The sequence below is a fragment of the Populus alba genome, chromosome 18 (genome assembly GCF_005239225.2).
Source record: "Populus alba chromosome 18, ASM523922v2, whole genome shotgun sequence".
In the NCBI taxonomy this organism is placed as follows: Eukaryota; Viridiplantae; Streptophyta; class Magnoliopsida; order Malpighiales; family Salicaceae; genus Populus; species Populus alba.
The window spans coordinates 10,221,703-10,242,234 of record NC_133301.1 but is presented as its reverse complement, the minus strand read 5'-3'; the positions used below and the strand labels follow the sequence as shown (position 1 = coordinate 10,242,234).

Here is a 20,532-nt window from a genome sequence, read left to right as displayed (position 1 = left end):
AATTTTTGATCATTTTATTTTTATTATTATTATTTTATTTATGGAAAAGGATGAAAAAATTGATGAAAAAATAATAATGATGATGAAATAAATAAAGAATGAGTTAAATTTTGGGTTAAGGGCAATATGAATGGAAGTTTTGGGTTTAATTAAACTTTGGAATTAATCTAATTAAGTTTGGAATTAATTTGTTTAATTAAGGGTTTAATTGAAGAATTGATAAATTTTGAGACTTAATTAAGCTTAAAATTAATTTAATTCATCCAATCAAGGATTTAATTGGAGAATTGATAAGTTTTGAGACTTAATTAAGCTTGGAATTGATTTATATAATCCAATTAAGGGTTTAATTGGAGAATTGATAAGTTTTGAGACTTAATTAAGCTTGAAATTAATTTAATTCATCCAATCAAGGGTTTAATTGGAGAATTGATAAGTTTTGAGACTTAATTAAGCTTGGAATTGATTTAGTTAATCCAATTAAGGGTTTAATTGGATAATTGATAAGTTTTGAGACTTAATTGGACTTGGATTTAATTAAATTAATGAAATCAGGGACTTAATTGAAGAAATATTAACGTTTGGGGCTCAAATTGCGTAATTAAAATCCAAGGATCACATTGGAAAAGGCGCTCAAATGCAGGGGGCCAATTACAGTTTAGACCAGGGGCTAAATTATAAGAATTTTAAAACTGCATGGGCTAAAACGTAAAATGGCCGTTTTTATCTCCCAAACGGCGTCGTTTTGAAGATGTTGTCAGCTGTTCTTCTTCTTCCTTTAAGCCAGTAGCCGTTGCCGCAGTAAAGGAGGCAGAACGTTGCAGCAGTAATGGCCGTCCGTTGGCTTCAGTTATGGCTGCCTTAATGGTGGTCTACCCTCAGCCTACCGCCCGTTACCACCCGTAGAAGCCTATATAAACCGAGCAACACCGAGAGGAAGGGGCTGGTTGCAGAGTTGGAGAGTTAGAGAGAGAGAGGGCAGAACCGAAAAGCCACTAGTGATCACAGAACCAGTGGCAGAAAAAACCCAGGGGAAAGAAAAGGAGGAGAAAAAGTGAAGCGCAAACCAGACAAACAATAAAATACCCAGAATGCAAGCAAAGTGAACAAGCGAAAACAGAGAAACTACGAGCATTGATTAGCCTGGGCATTCGTCTCCAGCTGCACCACTCCGAACCATCAGAAGCAAAGGAAGAAACCCAGAAAAAAATAACAGCAGATAAAGAAGAACGACCCAAACTCAGTCAAAACAAAAACCCACAGAAAGCCGGCATCATCATCATCTTCTTAGTTCCTTCATCTCAAGAACCGAGAAACGAACGACCACAAAAAACATCAGAGAAGACAGTGGGCACAGAAGGAAGACCACCGTGACCAGCAGAGGAAGGCCACCGTGACCAGCACCACCGTCGCAGAGGAAAGCAGAAGGGAAGAATCTAAGCAGAGGAAGGCCACCGTGACCAGCACCACCGTCGCTATCATTGCTACTGCTTTTGGTTTTTCCAAAACCAAGTAAGTAGGCTTCACTTCCCCCACTTTTCATTTTAATTCACTCTCTTTACCTGCACATGCACGCGTGATTTAATTCACGCGTGCTTTATGTTGCCCAGCCGGGTCCAGCCCAGCCCATGTGGGCTGAGCTGGGCCCAACCCAAAAAATAAAAAAAATAGAAAAAATAGAAAAATAAAAAGCAGAAAAATAAAAAAAATAAAAATATATGTATGCATGAATAAAAATAATGTAAATTTATTGGTTTATTCACTGACGCCAGAGTCAGGAATAAAAATACCAGTTTAAATTTATATTATTTTTATTCATTGTATTTTTATTTTTATTTAGCTAGAAAAATAAACAAATATGTGCATGCGTAAAAATAAATTTATTTTTATTTATTTATTCATTGGCGTTAGAGTAGGGAATAAAAAATATTGATCTAATTAATTTTCATAGCTACGAATTTTTACCAACGCCAGAGTTGGAATTATTCGAGCTCGAATATTTACTGGCGCCAGAGTCAGGAATATTATAGACAAATCATCACAGCATAAATTAATAAATATTTAGCAATTTAAGACAAAACCAACAATGCAGTCTGCCTTAGGCAGAACGTTTAAGGGGTGATAATATCTTCCCTTTTACGTAACCAATCCCGAGTCATAGAATCTCTGTTGACCAGTTAGGGTTCCTAATGACCATAATACTAGGTGGCGACTCCTCAAACAAGACATTTTTTCCTAAAAGAACCGGATGCCAGAATTTGTTCTTTTTCCATAATTAATTCAAGAGAATTATTATTTTTTAGAGCCGCCGCGATGTCGGGTGCAACAAGTTTCTTTTGATGATAAGAGTTTATCTAAGGTGTTTTTTTTCCCTTAAACTTGTTTGAAATGATTGATTTAAACCTAAAATGAATTTTGATTTCAGGTTGATTGCAAGGGTTTTGAAGCCAATTTTTTGGTTGTTAGAGGCAATAAGTCTCACAAGGTATTTATAATGTTTTTTTTCTTAAAAAAAAAAATATGGTTGTAAATGGGTTTTTCTTTGTCTGAAATAGACCTACTTGGTTTTCCACTAACCTTTTTAGGCAAGGCAGGAGATGTGTTGTCTGCCTTAGCGAAGTAGACATGTTACTTGCTATTTTTTTCAATAAATTAAGAGGAAGACGACTTGTCGTTCACCTCTTAAAAAAAAGAAATAAGTTCCAGGCATGGGCATTGCTCTAGGACCGTGCACTTGGTCCCTCCTAGCCCAAGAGACTAGGCTTTTTTTTTTCTTTCTTTTTTATACATTACAGTTGAATTTTTTTAATTTTTCTAGATTTTTTTTTAATTTTATCATTTAATATATTGTTGATTATTAATTGGGCAACGTAATTTGTTTCGGTTTGATTTTGATTTTCAATTACCTTGATATTTGGTTTGTTCTTAATTTTATAGGTGTCTATTTCATATTAAAAAAAATTATTGAACCCAATAGAATCCATGACTCAAATCACGAGTTTAGTTGGTTAATTTTGACTAGGTAGGAAACGAGCTTCATTATATTTTTTGTCGTATAAATAGTTCTCAATTTATTTAATTACATGTATGCATAAACTTCTTGAATTCAACCTAGGATTTTTTTATATACAGAAACATGTCTTAAAAGTCTGCATATATACTTTTTTGAAGAAAAAAGAATATTCAACCCGTGGCAGAGCATGAGTTAAATAGCTAATAATAACTATGAGGGAAAGTGATTTTCCTATAATAATAAACTCAGTATATTGTTCCCTATTATAATAATAGTAAAGTGATGTTTATAGCCTTTAAAAAACATTATTTGCATTAGAATCAAGGTTATTTTTATCTTTTCGCATGGTATATTAGTTATTAGAGATTTGCTTAAGATATTTTTATCTTTTCAGTATTCTAATAAACAGTAAATTGACCATAATGCCCTCAAGGAATAAAAAAGCTAACATTGTAAGGTAAGGGTGTTTAAGACCTTTAATTTTTGATACACTATTAAATTACAAATATGCCATTGGTGCCAAAAAATATTCATGGAATTAGGGGTATTGGGTTATTTTTGTCTTGATTTTACTATTAATTGTTGATTTTATCTTATCAAGGGTAATAATGTAAAATAGCATTTAGATTATGTTTTTTAATTTGAAAATATTTTGGCGCTTGATGTCGTGTGGGAGCCTTCGTTAACTTTAGGTGGCGTATATGACTATTCCTAGTGGTTGAAAAAAATATTTTTTTCATCTCATTTTATTCTTTTTTGTCTCCTTTTACTTTATAAGTGACGCGTGTGATTCTATGGTGGCTGATTTATCACTAGTTACACCTTTTCCCCTTTTATTTTGTCTCTTTTTCCTTGAGAAATGCACTCCGGTCCTCATTGTGATTGGTGTTTTATATCTAGTCCTTTTGGTTTTGGCTTTTGATTTTTGTTATTTTCGTTTTTGTTAAAGTTTTATTTATTTTTAGTTTAATCTTTTAAATTCTAATTTGTATATATTAAGAAATACTCTAAAAGGCGTAGGGAAAATATTGTTCCCTACGCCATTGTTAAACCATAAACAAATTGTTGTGGATTGCTACAATCATTTGTTTTTTTGTTTAATTCCTCTTCTTCTTCTTTTTTTCCTAATTGCATCCTTTATAAGCCCAAATTGATGACTAATTAAAACACATTTATTAAGGAATAGCAAGATTCAAAGACAGGGGACTAGACTGAAAAGATATAAAAAAGAGATGACTTTTCTAAACTTGGGGCTAAACATATAATTTGATTTTTCAACTTTTTAAATTATAAACTTTCAGTTTCTAACAATTTATGAAATTCAATTTTGATCTCAAACTTCATTTTCCTTATTTTCTAATCCCAAACCTTAAAAACTATTTATTTTATTTTTTGACATGCTAAATCATGCAATATATTTTTTTTTATTAAAATTGCAAACATGATTTTGTTTTAGAAACTTTACCATAGCACATGGTAATCTTCATAAATACAATCCCTTGAAAAGCATGAATCTACTGCCAAAGGAGTGAACATAATCCATAAAAAAAGCAGGAATGAACATAATCCAAAAAAAGAAGAAAAGGAATGAACATAAGGCATCCAAGCATTTGAGAAAGAAACAAACCTATCATTAGCTGACCACACCTTGGATGTGTTTGGAAAGCGCGGTAAAAATCATGTTCTTTTAAATTTTAATTTTTTTTTTACTTGAAATATTTTTTTTATGTTTTCAAATCATTTTGATGTGCTGATGTTAAAATAATTTTTTAAAAATAAAAATAATTTATTTTAATGTATTTTTAAGCAAAAAATACTTTGAATCGCCATCATTATCACAATTCCAAACACACTCTAAACAACATTTGCCACTTGCTGTCCAGGAAACCAAGCAAAAAAGAACTTGCCTCTTAACAGAAACAAGAACCTGACTTTGCTCATTGCCATGAAGATACGTTATTGAAACTTGCTTGCTCAAAAAACACATATGGTGTCCAGGAAAGTCTCTAGCTAAACTAAAGTTTGTTTGTTTATTCAAAAATAATTTTTTTTTAGAAAGTGAATTTTAAAAAAATAAATTCTAAGAAAGTGAATTATTTTTCGATATTTGATTGTGTACTGGAAAATAAGTTAATAAACACTTTCCAGTGTTTGGTTTTGTCATGGAAAATGAGATGGAAAATAACTTATTAATATTTTATTTTTTTCAAGTTTATTAAAATAATGAGGAATAAATCTTACAAATTAAAATGTTGAATGAGAATGAAATTGAAAAAAAAATATAATCTCATAAATTATCCCAAATAAAATAAATAATAATCAAAATAATAGAAATCAAATCTAACAAATAAAAAAAATTGAAAGATGAGAAAATTAAAATAATAATGATTATCATTTCATAAATTATTCCAAATAAAATAAGTAATAATCAACAGAATGTGGATCAAATTTATTAGATGAAAAAATTCAATTAAAAAATTAAGAGAAAAACAAATAACAATTATAAAAATGAGGACTAAAGTTAATATAAAATTAAATTCTAAGGGATCAAATTGAAAAAAAAAATATTCAAAATAAAATATATATAGCAATCAAAAGTTTGAGGATCAAATTTGATATAATCAATAAATAATATGACATTTCTAATTTTTTCACAACTTTCGGAAAGTATTTTCTATTTAAAATAAAAGGAAAACACTTTTCTAAAAACCAAGCTAAATTTGTTTTTGACTGGAAAGTATTTTCTATTAACCAACTTTTCTAATGACAAATAAACAAAAAAAAAAATTAAAAATTTGATTTTTAAAAAATCAATTTCCATCGTACAAACACTTTTTAATAAGAAAATAATGATAATATGTCCATTACCCTCTTTAGGATGTGACAAGTAGTCCAAGCTCAATGCAACTTTTGTGTTTTAAACAAGGTTGGGTAAATTTTAAATTTTTTTTTAAATTGTTTTGATATGCTGATATTAAAAATAATTTTTAAAAAATAAAAAATATTATTTTAATATATTTCTTAACAAAAAAAATATTTTGAAAAACCACACTTTCAAATACCATTAAACAAAACATGACTGTCACAAGTGTTTTATTTTATTTTATTTTTTATTTTTTCATGGATACTTGTCAGTCACAAGGAAGCGTCCATTCATAAAACATGGTTGCCATATGTATTTTTTTTTTTTTTTTTTACTTTTGCCTTTTGCTTTTTGTTTTTTTTTCTTTGTTTTTGTTTAATGGATATTTTACTGATCCCTGTGCTTTACGGTTTTTTTTTAAATTTTTTGTTTTTTTTTAAGTCTTTTTTTTTCATTGTTTTTTTTTAATTGAGTTGTCTTTTTTTTTTTTTTCGTTTTTTTTTTTACTTTTTACTTTTTTACTTTTTGTTTTTTTTTTTCTTCATTTTTTCTTTGTTTTTTTTAATGGATATTTTTTTAAAAAAATTTTGTTAATGTTAAATTTTTTTGTATCTCAAACTTTTATAACACTCATTCCAGGTTTAACGGGTTAACCCAGATTTTTTTTTCTGGTTTCATAGGTTAACCAAATTAATTATGGGCTAACCCGTCAATTTTTTTTTCTATGCAGTTATCAAACTTTCATGACACGAATTCCTGGTTTGACGGGTTAACTTGGTTTGAGGGTTAACCCAATTAATTTAGATTTTTTTTTTTAGTTTTTTGCTTTTCTTTTTCTTCATTTTTTCTTTGTTTTTTTTTAATGGATATTTTAAAAATAAAAATTTTTATTAATGATAAATTTTTTTTTTTCCATCTAAAACTTTTATAACACGCATTCCAGGTTTAATGGGTTAACTCAGATTTTTTTTCTGGTTTTTCTTTTTAATTAATTTTTTCATTTCCACAGTAAAACACCGATTCCTTAGGCGTGTTTTTTTTTTTTTAAGTTGTCTTAGTTTTTTTTAGCTGTTTGTTTTTTATGTTTTTTGAGATTTTTTTTTGCTTCTTCCTTTGTTTTTTTTTTTTTTAACAAATTTTTTTTGTTTAATTTAGTTTATTAATGTTTAATTTTTTTATTTAGTTGTCAGACTTTCATGACACGTTTGCCGGATTTAACGGGTTAACCTGATTTGACAAGTTATTTTTTTTGCTTTTTATTCTTTTTAATTAATTTTTTTTTCGTTTAGTTTAGTTTGCTAATGTTAAATTTCTTTCTATTTAGTTATTAGACTTTCATGACACATATCCCGAGTTTCACGGGTTAACCTGGTTTCACGGGTGAACCCAGTTAATTCCGGGTTGACCCGTCAATTTTTTTTATTATTTTCATAAATGTTTTTGTTTAATTTAGTTTGTTAATGTTAATTTTTTTTTTATTTAGTTATTAGACTTTCATGACACAGATCCTGAGTTTAACGGGTTAGCATGGTTTGACGAGTTAACCCATATTTTTTTTTCTTTTTAATTAATTTTTTTTTTGTTTAGTTTAGTTTGTTAATGTTCACTTTTTTTTTTTTATTTAGTTACCAGACATTCATGACACGGATCCCGGGTTTAACGGGTTAACTTGGTTTAATGAGTTAACCTGAATTTTTTTTAATTATTTTTTTCGTTTCGTTTAGTTTGTTAATATTAAATTTCTTTCTATTTAGTATTTTTTTCTTCTTAGAGGTTTTTATTTCTTTTATTTTTTCTTTTAATTAATTTTATTTAATTAATTTAGTTTATTAATATTAAATTTTTTTCTAAGTAGTTTTTGGCCGATAACTTTAGTTTTTTTTTTATGCCTTTGACTGTGGACTGAACAGTGCAGTCCACAGTGAAAAGGCTGATGCCTTTTTGTTTTTTTTTTAATTTAAATTGTTAATGTTAAATTTTTTTCTATTTAATTATCAAACTTTCATTACACGGATTCCGGGTTTGACAGGTGAACCTGGTTTGACGAGTTAGCCCAGTTAATTCTAGGTTAATCCATTAATTTTTTTTTTTAATTATCAAACTTTCATAATGTGAATTCAAGGTATGACGGGTTAACCTGGTTTGAAGGGTTAACCCAATTAATTCATATATATATATATATATATATATATATATATATATATATATATATATATATATATATATATATATTCCCATTAGTTTTTTTTCTTCATGCTGGTTTTTTTTTAACTAATCTATTTAATTATCACACTTTTATGGCACGATCTTGCAACCAGACCCACGTCCAATGTTATTGGATCTGGTATTGTAGTCCAGATACTTTTATGCTAAGGGTTAACCCAAGTTTAATGTTATTATTAATATTATAAACATTATTCTTGGATAAGGCGATGCAACCAAAACTGAGATTTTTTGGTATAACTTTACAAAAAAACCTAACACTTTTAAATCTTGACTATTTTTTAAAATGCAAAAAATAATTGACCCGCGGCATCGCGCGGGGCATGTAACTAGTAAACACTAAAATGGAAAGATGCCTTGCACAGATCATTTTATAGCACATTACCAATTTTAAAATATAATTAAGTTATTTTTAAAATATTTTTCATTTAAAAATATATCAAAATAATATATATATATTTTTTTTTAAAAAATTATTGTTGACATTAGTGTATCAAAATAATTTAAAAAACTAAAAAATATATTAATTTCAAGTAAAGAAGAAAAATAAAAAAATTTTATTTTTTTTATACCAAACACATTTAATGGACAAATTAACTTTCGGAACGGAGCTTACATTATTTGGAGTTTTTTATTTTAAGGCGGTGAATATGTACACCAAATTTTTATTTAGTGTTGATATCTTTTTAATTTTTTTTTATTAATTGTTATGTATTCTTTTAAATTTTTAAAATATTTATTTGATTTATTTTTATTGATTTCCTTGTCTCATCTTTTAAATTTTTAAAATATTTATTTGATTTATTTTTATTGATTTCCTTGTCTCATCTTTTAAATTTCTAAAAATATTCTTAATTTTTTTTTCTTTTATATTTGATTATGTTTTATTTATTTATTTATTTTTTTAAATAATTTATAAAAATTAATTTTTTTAATTTCACCGCCTTTAATTTTTTATCAGCAATATCTAGTCTTTATTATTTTATTTTTATTGTTTTATTTGAGATAATTTTTTACTATTTTATTCTCTTTTAATTTTTTTTCTATTTAATTTTTATTTTTTTAATTGTTATTTTTTTTATTAGATAATTTTTTTTAAATTTTATTTTTTAATATTAAATTAGTTAAAAATTAAACTTTAGTTAAATAATTTATTTTCACCCCATGGTTAAATAATTTATTTTCCAGCACAATTCACCACATTAAAATCCGGGAGTATCCAGGCAGCCCTAATTCTGCCCCTTAAACATCCGATTTCAAATCCTCCTTAATTGCCCAAATCCTACTTTAGCGACCGGAACTGCAGATCTCACTACAATGGGTGGAGGAGACAGAGAGAAGATGATCACCATAGGCCTAGTGTGGGGTGCCACCAATGCCTTAATTCGTCGCGGTGCACTTCTCTGGGACCACCAATCCCTAAAATCTTCTTCTTCTTCTTCCCTTTCGTCTCCTCCAAAATTCCACCAGAAACTCCTCTCTTCACTCAAAAGCTGGCTCAGCCTTCTCTTATTCTGGCAATATTCTCTCCCTTTCTTGCTTAATCTCTCTGCCTCTGCTATCTTCTTCGCCATCTTAAGTGACACCCCCATATCTCTGGCTGTCCCAGTCACCAATGCTACAACATTTGCTGCTACAGCTGTGTTTGGAATGCTTTTAGGAGAAGATACCCGAGTCGACTTCGCTTTGCTGGGCACAGGTTCTATCGTCATTGGTGTTTGGCTTTGCTGTGTTACATGATTTTCGATTTATTTGGTGTTCTTACATTAATGTTGTCCTGTTTGAAATATTTCACACTCTACAATTAATATATCAAACTTTATATCATATATAGGGGGCATAATGTTCAAAATCAATCGTTACATTGGATGGAAACAATGAAATCTGGAATAGCATGAAACACGGATGCAAAAAACGAATAACAAAATCAATATGTTTAAAGAAAAAATTATATTGCAGTTGAATGCTGGTGGCACGAAAAGGAACTGAAGTTTCCGAGATGAATATCCTTGCTCCATTTTAGAACTGTGCCTTAAAACATTCAGGTGGCATTTGTCCATTGAATCTCTTAGTGTCATTGCAGTAGTTGTAGATCATGTAGTTGTCTCTGACCCACTTCATTTGACCCAATCGGGCATCGCTCAACTTGCTATAGGCGGGGGATGTCCACCAGTTAGCTGGGGTGTTGGCAGCACATTGATTTATGCTAACTAGTCCATTCCACTTGCAAGCCCTTGCCCTAAAATTGCGGTATCTTGCTATGAAGGGTGCCACTGTCCAATCAATCTTAACTCGCCCACCTTGAGTTGCCCAGTTATCAGCATTCCACAAGCTGGAGTAAACCCTCATTCCCTGTTTGTTTGGGTAAGCAATCCCCTCATTTTCATAGTTACGGAATACGCGGATTGGTACATTATCAATGTACCACCTGAATTGCAGTGATAAATATCAAGTTAGGTAACATTAGGCTTCTGGATTATCTAGGAATTAGATAGCTGGTTTGGTGGGTGTAGTGAAGTAAGCTGGGAAAATGAAAGTTTAGCAAAAGCTTCAGGAAGACTATTTAAGTTATGTTTGGAGAAAAAAAGTGCACATTTTGGTAATCTACTTGAAGTGCTGTGCAGCATAATCTGAATGTCGAGTCATGCTGGTTTCTTTTCTTACCCCATTTCTTTCCTTTTTATATCATCATCATTAATAATTTTGTTTCGTGAATAGTGAATATTTGATCATACTTCTGTAAGCCATCGACAGATAAGGCCAACGTTATAGAAAAACAGAAATGGTCAGCGAACTTACACAACTTCAGTAGGGTTCCAATGTATAGTGTAATTATGGAAATCTGCAGTTGGGTCAAACCAGGGGCGGAATTGCTGTTCCCTGCTTCCATTTCCTTGAGTATAGATGTTTGTGTGTATGGTGTATGGCTGTCCTGATGTATTCCCTAAGAACTCAAAGTCTATTTCGTCATGTGTGTCCCCAGAAGAGGATACCTGCGCAAATTCATCACCACGGAGTTTCATTATTTAGTAATTTTCATGTGTCGATATTCCATTATAAAGTTTTTTGCTTTAAGAACTTCATTTAGATGCTGATCTATAATTGCTGTTAATCTTAGAGATATTCAAATGAGGTATTAATATGATTGGCCGTAACTAGATCTTCCTATTTAGCTGTTCTTGCTCATGTTTCTTCATGTATCTCCTATAAGTCTCAATTATGAGAGAACAAACGAATTTTTAAAGCTTGAAATAATGAGCAGTGCTTATGTTAAACAGAGCCATGTATGTTGGGTGAAATTTTTGCACTTACGTAATAGGCAGTGACAGTTCCAGCTGAGTTCCCAGGTACTAGCTTAATTAACATTTGAATGCTTCCAAATAGGAACGGACGCTTCGATTTAACACCAGAGCCTGAAATCCAAAGATGATAGATTTACACAAAACTGATAATTAATGATTTCCATCTACGTGATTAGTTTACATAAAAAACCAATAATTGGATGGATAGTAAGCAAATAATCACCCGACGCCTGATTCAAGACAAGTTGAAGATCGTCGCCATCGCCAAGTATTGCCGAATTATGGGCACCCCAATAGAAATACATGCTCTTGGAGAATTTGGCATTAACTGAACTTGGATCAAATGCCACTGCAAAGATGAATAGAGCTACCAGGAAAGCTCGTAAACTTGCCATTTCAACCCCAATGCAGAAGTTTCTTCGAGTTTAGAAAATCCTAGGAGTTGAAGTGGGATGCTTTTGCAATAGCCCTTCAATAGCTTTATAAAGCCTCTAACTTGCGGATGTTCCCTGCTCAGAAAAGTTTCTGTTTGGTGATTTTTTATGTAGTTTCCATGGTGGTTGGCGTTCACATTTTGTATTAGTTCAAAGAAATACTGTCTAGGTGAATGGAAGTCTGTCTAGTTATAAGTTGTGCTCCCCACGAGGTCGATGTGCATCACCTGCGACTTGGGCAGCCAGAATGGCAGAATACTATTTTTTTTTTTTCTGTACGTTTTTTATTTGTAAATATATTAAAATATTGGTTTTTTTATATTTGACAATTTATTTTCAACTCATAACGATATAAAAACATTAAAAACAAGTTTATTTAAAAAGAAAAAATATTAAATTTTTAATAAACAGCGATTTGTCCGCAAAAAAACGCTGTAAGATTAAGACCCACAATAGTTGCTACCTGTACAACTATATCTCAGTCTGAAAAGTTCGGACAGCTATATAATTTTATTGTCTCTGTGCACGAAGATATATATGCTTTCAATGATTCTGATGGTGTCAGGAAATGTTGATGTCAGGAGAGAGTATGTGAAAATGGAAGTCAGGTAAATGGGTTGACGGACTCTGCAGCTGGGACGCGGTTGCACTAGGACCAGGCAAGCATCGTGCGTGAGACTAATCGGTGCACACAAGGAGGAGAGCTAGCCAGGTCAGCCTAGCTGTGATGTGCACGTCCACACCCATGAGAAACGCGAAATGCTAGTTCTAGCCTTCTAGCCTTGAGCCCAGCTTCTCTGAGCACAAACCACACGGTCTAAAGTGTATTTAATTAAGTACTTTATATCGAGTTTGCAATATATATTATGCTTGCTGGATTCCTGTCATTGCTCTGTTTATTTGTGAAAAAGCAAGGGTGAAAATTGAAAAGTGTAGAAGGGATATACAGCACCATATGTATGGTGGGCATAGAACTCGTTTTATTGGATGGATTTGACTACGGATATGATACCATTCAGGAAAAGAACAAATAAGAAACTGAAAAAGTGAAACGAATAAAAGAATTTTATTTCAAAAGTGAGGTATCAGATTGGTTAGTTCATGCCCCTCTGGTATATATCCTTCATGTGAAACTCTGAACAAAATCAAGTTCATCTACCAGCCCAAAATTAAAGGACACTTTATAACGGAGGGAGTCAGCTTCAGCTTCACTTGATCTGCACCCATGAGGAGACACTGGGTACTCCTTGATGAACAACAAAGAGCATGTAATACCCAGGAGGAGCAACCTTACCGCTCGGTGGTGACACGGCTGTGATACTGTGGATCCCTAGGAATGCATTTTCAGTAATCAAATCTTCCAAACCCAAGTCGAGGAGTCTTTGATTCATTGACACCCCATGAGTGGTAAAAGCAGGAGCGTACATTGTTACCTTGATGTCTGTCTTCTCTACTTTCAATGCTTTTGATTTGATATGGAGCTTGAACAAGTTATTATAACCAATCTGCTTTGGGGCTTTATCAGCTATAATCACAGGTCTACGCCGTATCACTGATGGATCCAAGTAAGGTGGCGAGAATTTCTCAACCCTTAGTTCAGTGGGGAACATGGCGTTATAAACGTAGCCATTGTTCGTGTTGCTACCAGCTACAAGGATTTTACCGTCTGGCAGTACCACAGATGATGAATGGTACATTCTTGGAATCGTAGAGGCTGTTAGTTCCCTAAACCTGTTGCCTAGCTTGGCTTTGGGATGATATATTGCAGGGCCCAAATTTGGTTCTCTGGCAAAACCCCATCCTGAGCATCCTCTCCGGGCACCGTTGAGCAGGAGGACATCCCCTGTGGGAAGGATCATCATGTCACCCATGACACGGGGTGATGGCATGACTTCTCTCTTCCAGGCAGGCTTTTTATCTGTAATTCTGATTCTTCCACAGTCTTCGAGTGCAGTGTAGAATATATCTTTGCTAGCTTGGGTATATGCATCTCTGTGTCCGGAGCCTCCACAAACCATGACTTCAGCCGGGATGACAATATTATTCTTCGAGTGTAGTTTTATTGGGAGCAGCACAGACATCCCGGTGGCAGGGTAGTTGCGGTGGCCACCTGGAAGGGCTGGGAACTCACGGACAACCTTGTTGGACTTGGGATCGAGCAGGACGGCACGATCATTGGCAAAGATGAAGAGGTTGCCATCGGTAGAAAGGTGGACAAAAGGATACAAATTGTTCTCATCCTTATCGCTGGTTTTCTTCAGGAAGTCAAAGAAGTAGGACTTGGCATTGGAGCGTCCTTCTCGTGGAATGTACTCGTAGCTGAAAGCGTCGCGACCACCAACCACGATGAATCCACCATCAGGTAGTTCCGCTTGTGTTGAGTACCTTAATTGACAAGGAGCAAAAAGTACAGTGTCAGCTTGTTGTAGCTTATATAAACTATGCTTGCAAGAACAGAAGAATCTAAAATGATTGTTCATCATGAGAAGAAAAATAGAGTAAATATATCTTATATATATATATATATACCATCTACGATCAGCAAGTGCAGTTGGGAATTCTCTCCAATTACACCCTTTACATGTCTCCAGATATCTAACAGTCTTGGCACCTCCCTGGAAACCGCCAGTGCCCACCAGGTTTCCATCAATGGAAAGACCTCCTGATGAACACCATGTATCTGTGTGAAGCTGTCATGAAAAAGGAATAACCTCAAACTGTTAGCTGGCTAGCTAGGAAAGAGAGCGATTGATCTAGCAAATTAAATTGAGAGGTTTAATCCAAAAACATGAAAGAATCCAAGAACATGAAAGATAGAATTAATTACTCAGGTAGAATCTAGAGAATTACACACGCACACACACAGACGCAAGCATTAATCGGTTAATCAGGATGAATACCTGTAGAGGTGTTATCGCCGTGGTGGCAATGTCAAACAGAACTGAATGACAAAAGCAATCCTTTTCACCTGAAGTTTCGTTAAGAAGACGGCAATGGCCAGCAGGCAACCGGATTTCTGATTTCTTCCAAATAGTAGCGTCATACATTAAGACCTTGTCAACTTCTGGAAGCAAGATTGCATGCATGGCTGAAACTCCAGAATTCACAGAAACCAGCTGCCATGACCCTTTAGGCTCATTAGGGAGACCAAAAAAATTAGGATGAGAAGGGTTAGCGGATTGTGGCAGTGGCTCGGTCCCGAAATCGTTTTCGATCTTCTTCCTCAAGTAATCTTGAGCATCTCCAAAAGGGTTATTAAACAGCTCATGGGGGCCTAATATCTTCTTCTTGTTGAACAGTTCGAAGGCATCTGGCCTCAGCCAAAATTGGGCATAGCTCGCAACAAACAAGAGAGGGAGAATAACAAGAGACCTGAACACATTCGCCATTGCAATCGATCGAGGAGGGTAATATGACAAGAAAAAAGAAATCTGAAACTTTCGCACCAGGCGAAATGTTTTTCCTCTCCCTGACACTCCATGCTCTCTCGATGAATTTATAGACGAATCAAGCTTGCTGAGGGGAGACAAAAATAGAGCTTTGCTCCTTATTTAGAGGAAACCTCGTAATGGTTTAATGTCTACACGGTGGGAAATCTCTCTGCCCCACGCACGCGTAGGGAATCAGTAAACAAGCCAGCTATATTATCTGATGGTGTAAGAGGCAAGGTTAATCTGAGGCAACTGGTAATTAAGGGCTTAATTAGTTCTGCACCGCTAAGTAAAAGCTCCAACACATCTTTGGCAGATATAACTAATTAAAGGGCGAGCTCGGTTACCATGTCAGTCAAAGCTCCCAAGTTAATCAATTCTTAATACCATAGTGTTTTTTTTTTATTATTATTTTAATGTGTTGATGTAAAATATAAATTTTAAAAAATAAAAAAAATATTATTTTAATATATTTTCAAATAAAAAACATGTTTTTATAAAACAATCATTTAAATTTAAATATGACTATTTAAGAAATATTCAGGGAGAATAGCGCTATTCATCTCCTTTAAATTCCAGCAGTACAACTTCAATTCACGGTGTCAGCACCGCCGTGTATACCAACAATTAATTCTTAGCAATGGTATATTTGCTGACAATCAAAATAAATATCTTACAACGGTTATGCTCAAGGAATTCAATCCCTAAATCCCTAATTTTAAGTGTTTCCGCTACAATTTATGCTACGAACACCAACCTACAATGACTAGTTCACTAAGAATTGCTTTTCCCATATAGCATATATCATTGTTTATTTGAAAACTTATGATTTCATTAATTGCTTAAACAAGATTTCTAGTTACATTTTTCTTCCCAAAGCTTGTAAGACATTCAAATCCATACATACATACATACATACATACATACATATATATATATATATAATTTTTTTTTTCATGAGTAATATGGGACGACTACTCTTATGATTATAAAACTATTTAAAGAATATTTGGAAACATGGACCAACTTGTGTTTCTAAAAAAATCAAATTTTTTATTTTTGTTAAAAATTATTATCATTATTTTTATATTTTGGATCGTTTTGATGCGTTGTTCTGAAAAATAATTTTTTAAAAATAAAAATATATATATTATTTTAATATATATTAGCATGAAAAACATTTTAAAAAGTAACCACAACCACATTTTTAAATATGTCCTAGGGGTATTCTGTATTGTGGTTGAAAATACTTTTTATTAAAAAAATTAAAATTAATTATGTTTTAGTTTTTTTTTATATCCTCTATTTTAATATCTTCTAAAACTTTTTTTTTTTTTAAAAAAAAACAAATACTCCGACTTCAATACCATACAATACCTTATTCTCTTTTTCTCAAGAAAAATTGTAATGTTTGACTTTTTTTTATATAATTAATAAAGTTAGTAGTTAATATGCCATACCAGCATTCTTTATTTGTACTTTTCTAAAATACCTCATTATAAATATAAATATAAATAGATAAATAAATGATTTAATGTTTTGATTATAGATTTATTTGGCCCCAATAAAAATATAAAGCTAGACAATCTTTTTGATGCAATAAGTAGTGTACTATATGGAAGATCTCTTTCATTGCAATTATTTGGCCTCCCGCACAAATTTTCTCACAGAAATTATATATGTATGTATCTATGTATATTTTATTGTTACATTCTTCAACTTTCTTAGCAAATTATTTTTGTTGGAATGTGATTGTGGTTGTTTTTTAAAGTATTTTTCACTCAAAAATATATTAAAATAATATTTTTTATTTTTAAAAAAATTATTTTTAATACTAGTGTATCAAAATATCTAAAAACACCAAAAATATATTACTTTAAAATTAAAAAAAATTAAAAAAATTTAAATTTTTTTAAGAACATTTTTAAAAAACAAAAACAAACAAATATGTTAACATTACTCTATTTCCAATATTGCTTATCGTTTTCATTATTACTGTATTTCCAGCTTATCATAGCTTAACTGTTCGTAGTCTTCTTTTTCTTTTATATGCTTTTAAAAGACAGATTTTACTAATATAACTTTCAGATTTGTTAGTAATTAGAGAAAATTATACTTAACACTCTAAACAAGCAGGTTTTTTTTTTTTTTACTGTTTATATAAACAGTATCTTAATATTTTTTTAATAGAAAATTACCCTCACGTCCTATAATTTCATTGAAATTACATTTACTTTCTAAGTTTTGAAATATCCCAGTTTGCATTCTAAATTAACAATAATTTTTAAATTGGATGAAAAAATTAAAATACCTACATATATTATTTGTCAGAAACTCGAAGAAAAGATATATCATAATTTTTCTCTCCTTCCAAAACAATTTCTCTCTTCATATATTGTTTTCTTTCTCTCTCTCTCTTTTTTTTTATATAATAACCCAACCCAAATTGAAATTAAAATATGGTGTTTTTAATTGATTTTTTTCTTTTCATACTATTGAAATCTCTCTCTCTCTCTCTCTGAAAAGTTATTAGTTATGTGTTTTTTTTAAAGCTCTTAAAAAAAAAACTCTAAAATGAACCCTAGTTTTTTTTTATTTTTTACAAGCTCTAAAAAAAAAACTTCATATTGAAGATTACGAAGAACCCTGGTTTTTTAATCTGTCAATTTACTGGTGAAAGGAAATTGATTCCAAGCAAAACACATAAATACTCATTTTTCAAGAAAACTCAAACATTTTCTAGAAAAATCTCTCAATCATCAAACTGATTCTCCATAAATCCATGTTTTATCTGACGCGGCCTTTGGGAGTTTTGTTGTTGGATGTAGAATTGTTTAATTTTGAGAGGGATATTGAGGCCGTGTGAGATTGGGGTTTCAATGAATAATAATAGTAATAATTCTAGAAAAAAATTAGAAATATATTTTAATTGATCAGAATTTAAATTTATTTTTTAAAAATTATTAATATAAATATTATAAATCTTAAAATTACTATAATTTTAAAAATTTTTAAAATTAATTAAAGCATGTATAAACTACTCCATACACATGTAATTAAAAAAAATAAAAAAAATCCTGGAAGAAGTACTGGGGTTTCACCCTTGTTTGATATATATGCACATGAACCACCAAGCACTGCAGCTGCTCTCGCAGTCACAACCTCAAACACAAGGTGGGCATTCAGGTCACCTTCAGCCGTCCAAGCCGCGAGCTCAGGTCCTGGGACATGCTCAATTTGCACTGGCAATCTTCTAAAGTCGATTCAATTTTTCATTCTTAAATTTGCAGCCATACACGATGAATTTTATTCCAACCGCACCTTGTCTCCAGTGCAAAATGTGTTTTGCAGAATTTTAAACGATTAAAAAAAATAACAAAAAAAATTTGAAGAAGATAAATCATTTTTGTTCGGATTGTTCATTTCATACGTGATGGAATTTTAAAAAAGCATATGATAGTTTAAACCTTGAACAAACGTTCAAAAAAAATGGAGTAAACCTTTAATTTCACATGTAAACGTGAACAGTAGTTCAGTTTAAAGTTAAATCTACAATAAAAAAATTAATTTTTTAAATTCGTAAAATTTGATCATCAATTTATTATATATATTTTAATTATTTTATATACCTCAATTTGAAATAGCAATTTTTTAACCAAACACATTAAACTACTTTTTGTTCAACCACAGTTTTAACCAAACATATATAAATACCAAACCAACCTCAACTAAAAGTATTTTTTATAAAACAACTTTTTTTCAAATCACAACTATAAAAGCTACCATAATACAAACACAAAAAATAATGGTAAACCTATAAAAAATTAGATAACTTTTGTTGATTTTTTTGGCCCAATGTACAAGATCTAAGCTGTTATATGCATAATAAAATTTAAGATGAAAACTTTAATTTTTCAAAATTCAGTAAACAAGTGCAATTTTGATCAAACTATAAATTGTTAAGGATAATTTACCCTTTTTTAATCATTTTATAACAATTTTCAGTCATGGTTGAATTGGTTCACACATGTTGTGCTACCAAGGTTGCAGGTTTGAGTGCTAGTGAATTTTAATATTTTTAGAATTGTGATAGATGAAAGGTTATCTATCACCATTTTTTCCCAAAAAATTAAGAAGCGAACGATATGTTATCCAACCCCTAATAAGAAAAATAAATAAAGCAGGGTCAGGTGAGGGCATTTGTCTTACTACCGTGGGCAAAACATTAGGCCTAACCCTTTTTTATTCTTTATTTTTTTTTTTTTCAAAACTTCAAAAAAAGAAAAAGGATTTACCAGATTTAACATGATTCTTAAATCCTATTATAAATTCTATTTGATTTTTAATAATATTGTTTCAATTATTATGTATATGATATTATATAATAACACTAATAATAAATTCTTCACGAAAATTTAATTGAAATTGTTTTTTTTATTATAAAAATTTTTAAATACATTTTGAACATAATTTTATCATATTTATGATTTTTTTTAGTTTTCAATCATACGTAAAATATAGACATATAATTTTGATATTTAGTTTTAACTTGTTGTAGCAATTATAAATATATATATATATTTTTTAATATATAAAAATATAAAAAATGATTTTTGATTAAAAACCTTGTGTTCATTGAGATAAACAAGAGATATGTTAATAAATATTTTGTATCTTGATAAAAAAAAAATATATCCAAAACGACTGTATTTTCAGGTTTAATAACAATACTATACAATTCCTTTAAACTTGGATATTGTTTTTTTATGTTTTAATTTGTTTTTGGTTCTCTTGCAGCGTAGCATTGACATATAAACTAGTAAAAACTTAATCTAGAAACAACAATATTAAGAAAGTAAAAATATTGCAAAGCAAAAAAGCTTGATAATTATGTATGGAATATTATATATTACTTACTACTAATTGAATGGGTATTTTCTCTTATTAATAGATAAAATAAAAAAACTTAAGCAAAATAACAAATTTGCAAAAATAATTGGTGAAACAACATTAATTTGTAATTATAGCGGTTCCTAAACACGATATGTAAATAAGTTGTGATTGAAAAATATGACATTTGATAGATGTCATATTGGAAATAATGATATCTATTAAACCACAAATAACCCCTAAATAAAACCCCAAACAATGCCTAAACTCTGTCAAATCTTATCTAATCTCTAACCTTTACTAAAACCTAAACCTTGTTAACCACTGATCGATAAACAATAAAAAAAAATAATCTAAACCTAATCTAAACCCTAAA

The 20,532-nt window shown here is 30.7% G+C and overlaps 3 protein-coding genes across 3 annotated transcripts; 1 reads left to right on the top strand and 2 right to left on the bottom strand.

Moving 5' to 3' along the window:
• Positions 1-9,317: 9,317 nt before the first annotated feature.
• LOC118051639 (uncharacterized) lies at positions 9,318-9,926 on the top strand. The gene has a single exon (XM_035062339.2). It carries the CDS (start codon positions 9,417-9,419, stop codon positions 9,837-9,839), a length of 423 nt encoding a protein of 140 aa, XP_034918230.1. The 5' UTR covers positions 9,318-9,416; the 3' UTR covers positions 9,840-9,926.
• Positions 9,904-11,837, bottom strand: LOC118051680 (probable xyloglucan endotransglucosylase/hydrolase protein 26). The gene is made up of 4 exons (XM_035062409.2): positions 11,625-11,837; positions 11,412-11,512; positions 10,899-11,092; positions 9,904-10,527 (listed from the first exon to the last, which is right to left on the bottom strand). Exons 1-4 carry the CDS (start codon positions 11,794-11,796, stop codon positions 10,119-10,121), a joined length of 876 nt encoding a protein of 291 aa, XP_034918300.1. The 5' UTR covers positions 11,797-11,837; the 3' UTR covers positions 9,904-10,118.
• Positions 11,838-12,928: 1,091 nt separating this feature from the next.
• On the bottom strand, positions 12,929-15,224 carry LOC118051638 (aldehyde oxidase GLOX1). Its single transcript, XM_035062338.1, has 3 exons — positions 14,736-15,224; positions 14,365-14,525; positions 12,929-14,220 (listed from the first exon to the last, which is right to left on the bottom strand). The coding sequence occupies exons 1-3, from the start codon at positions 15,222-15,224 to the stop codon at positions 13,044-13,046; spliced, it is 1,827 nt and encodes a 608-aa protein (XP_034918229.1). The 3' UTR covers positions 12,929-13,043.
• Between the last annotated feature and the right edge of the window lie 5,308 nt (positions 15,225-20,532).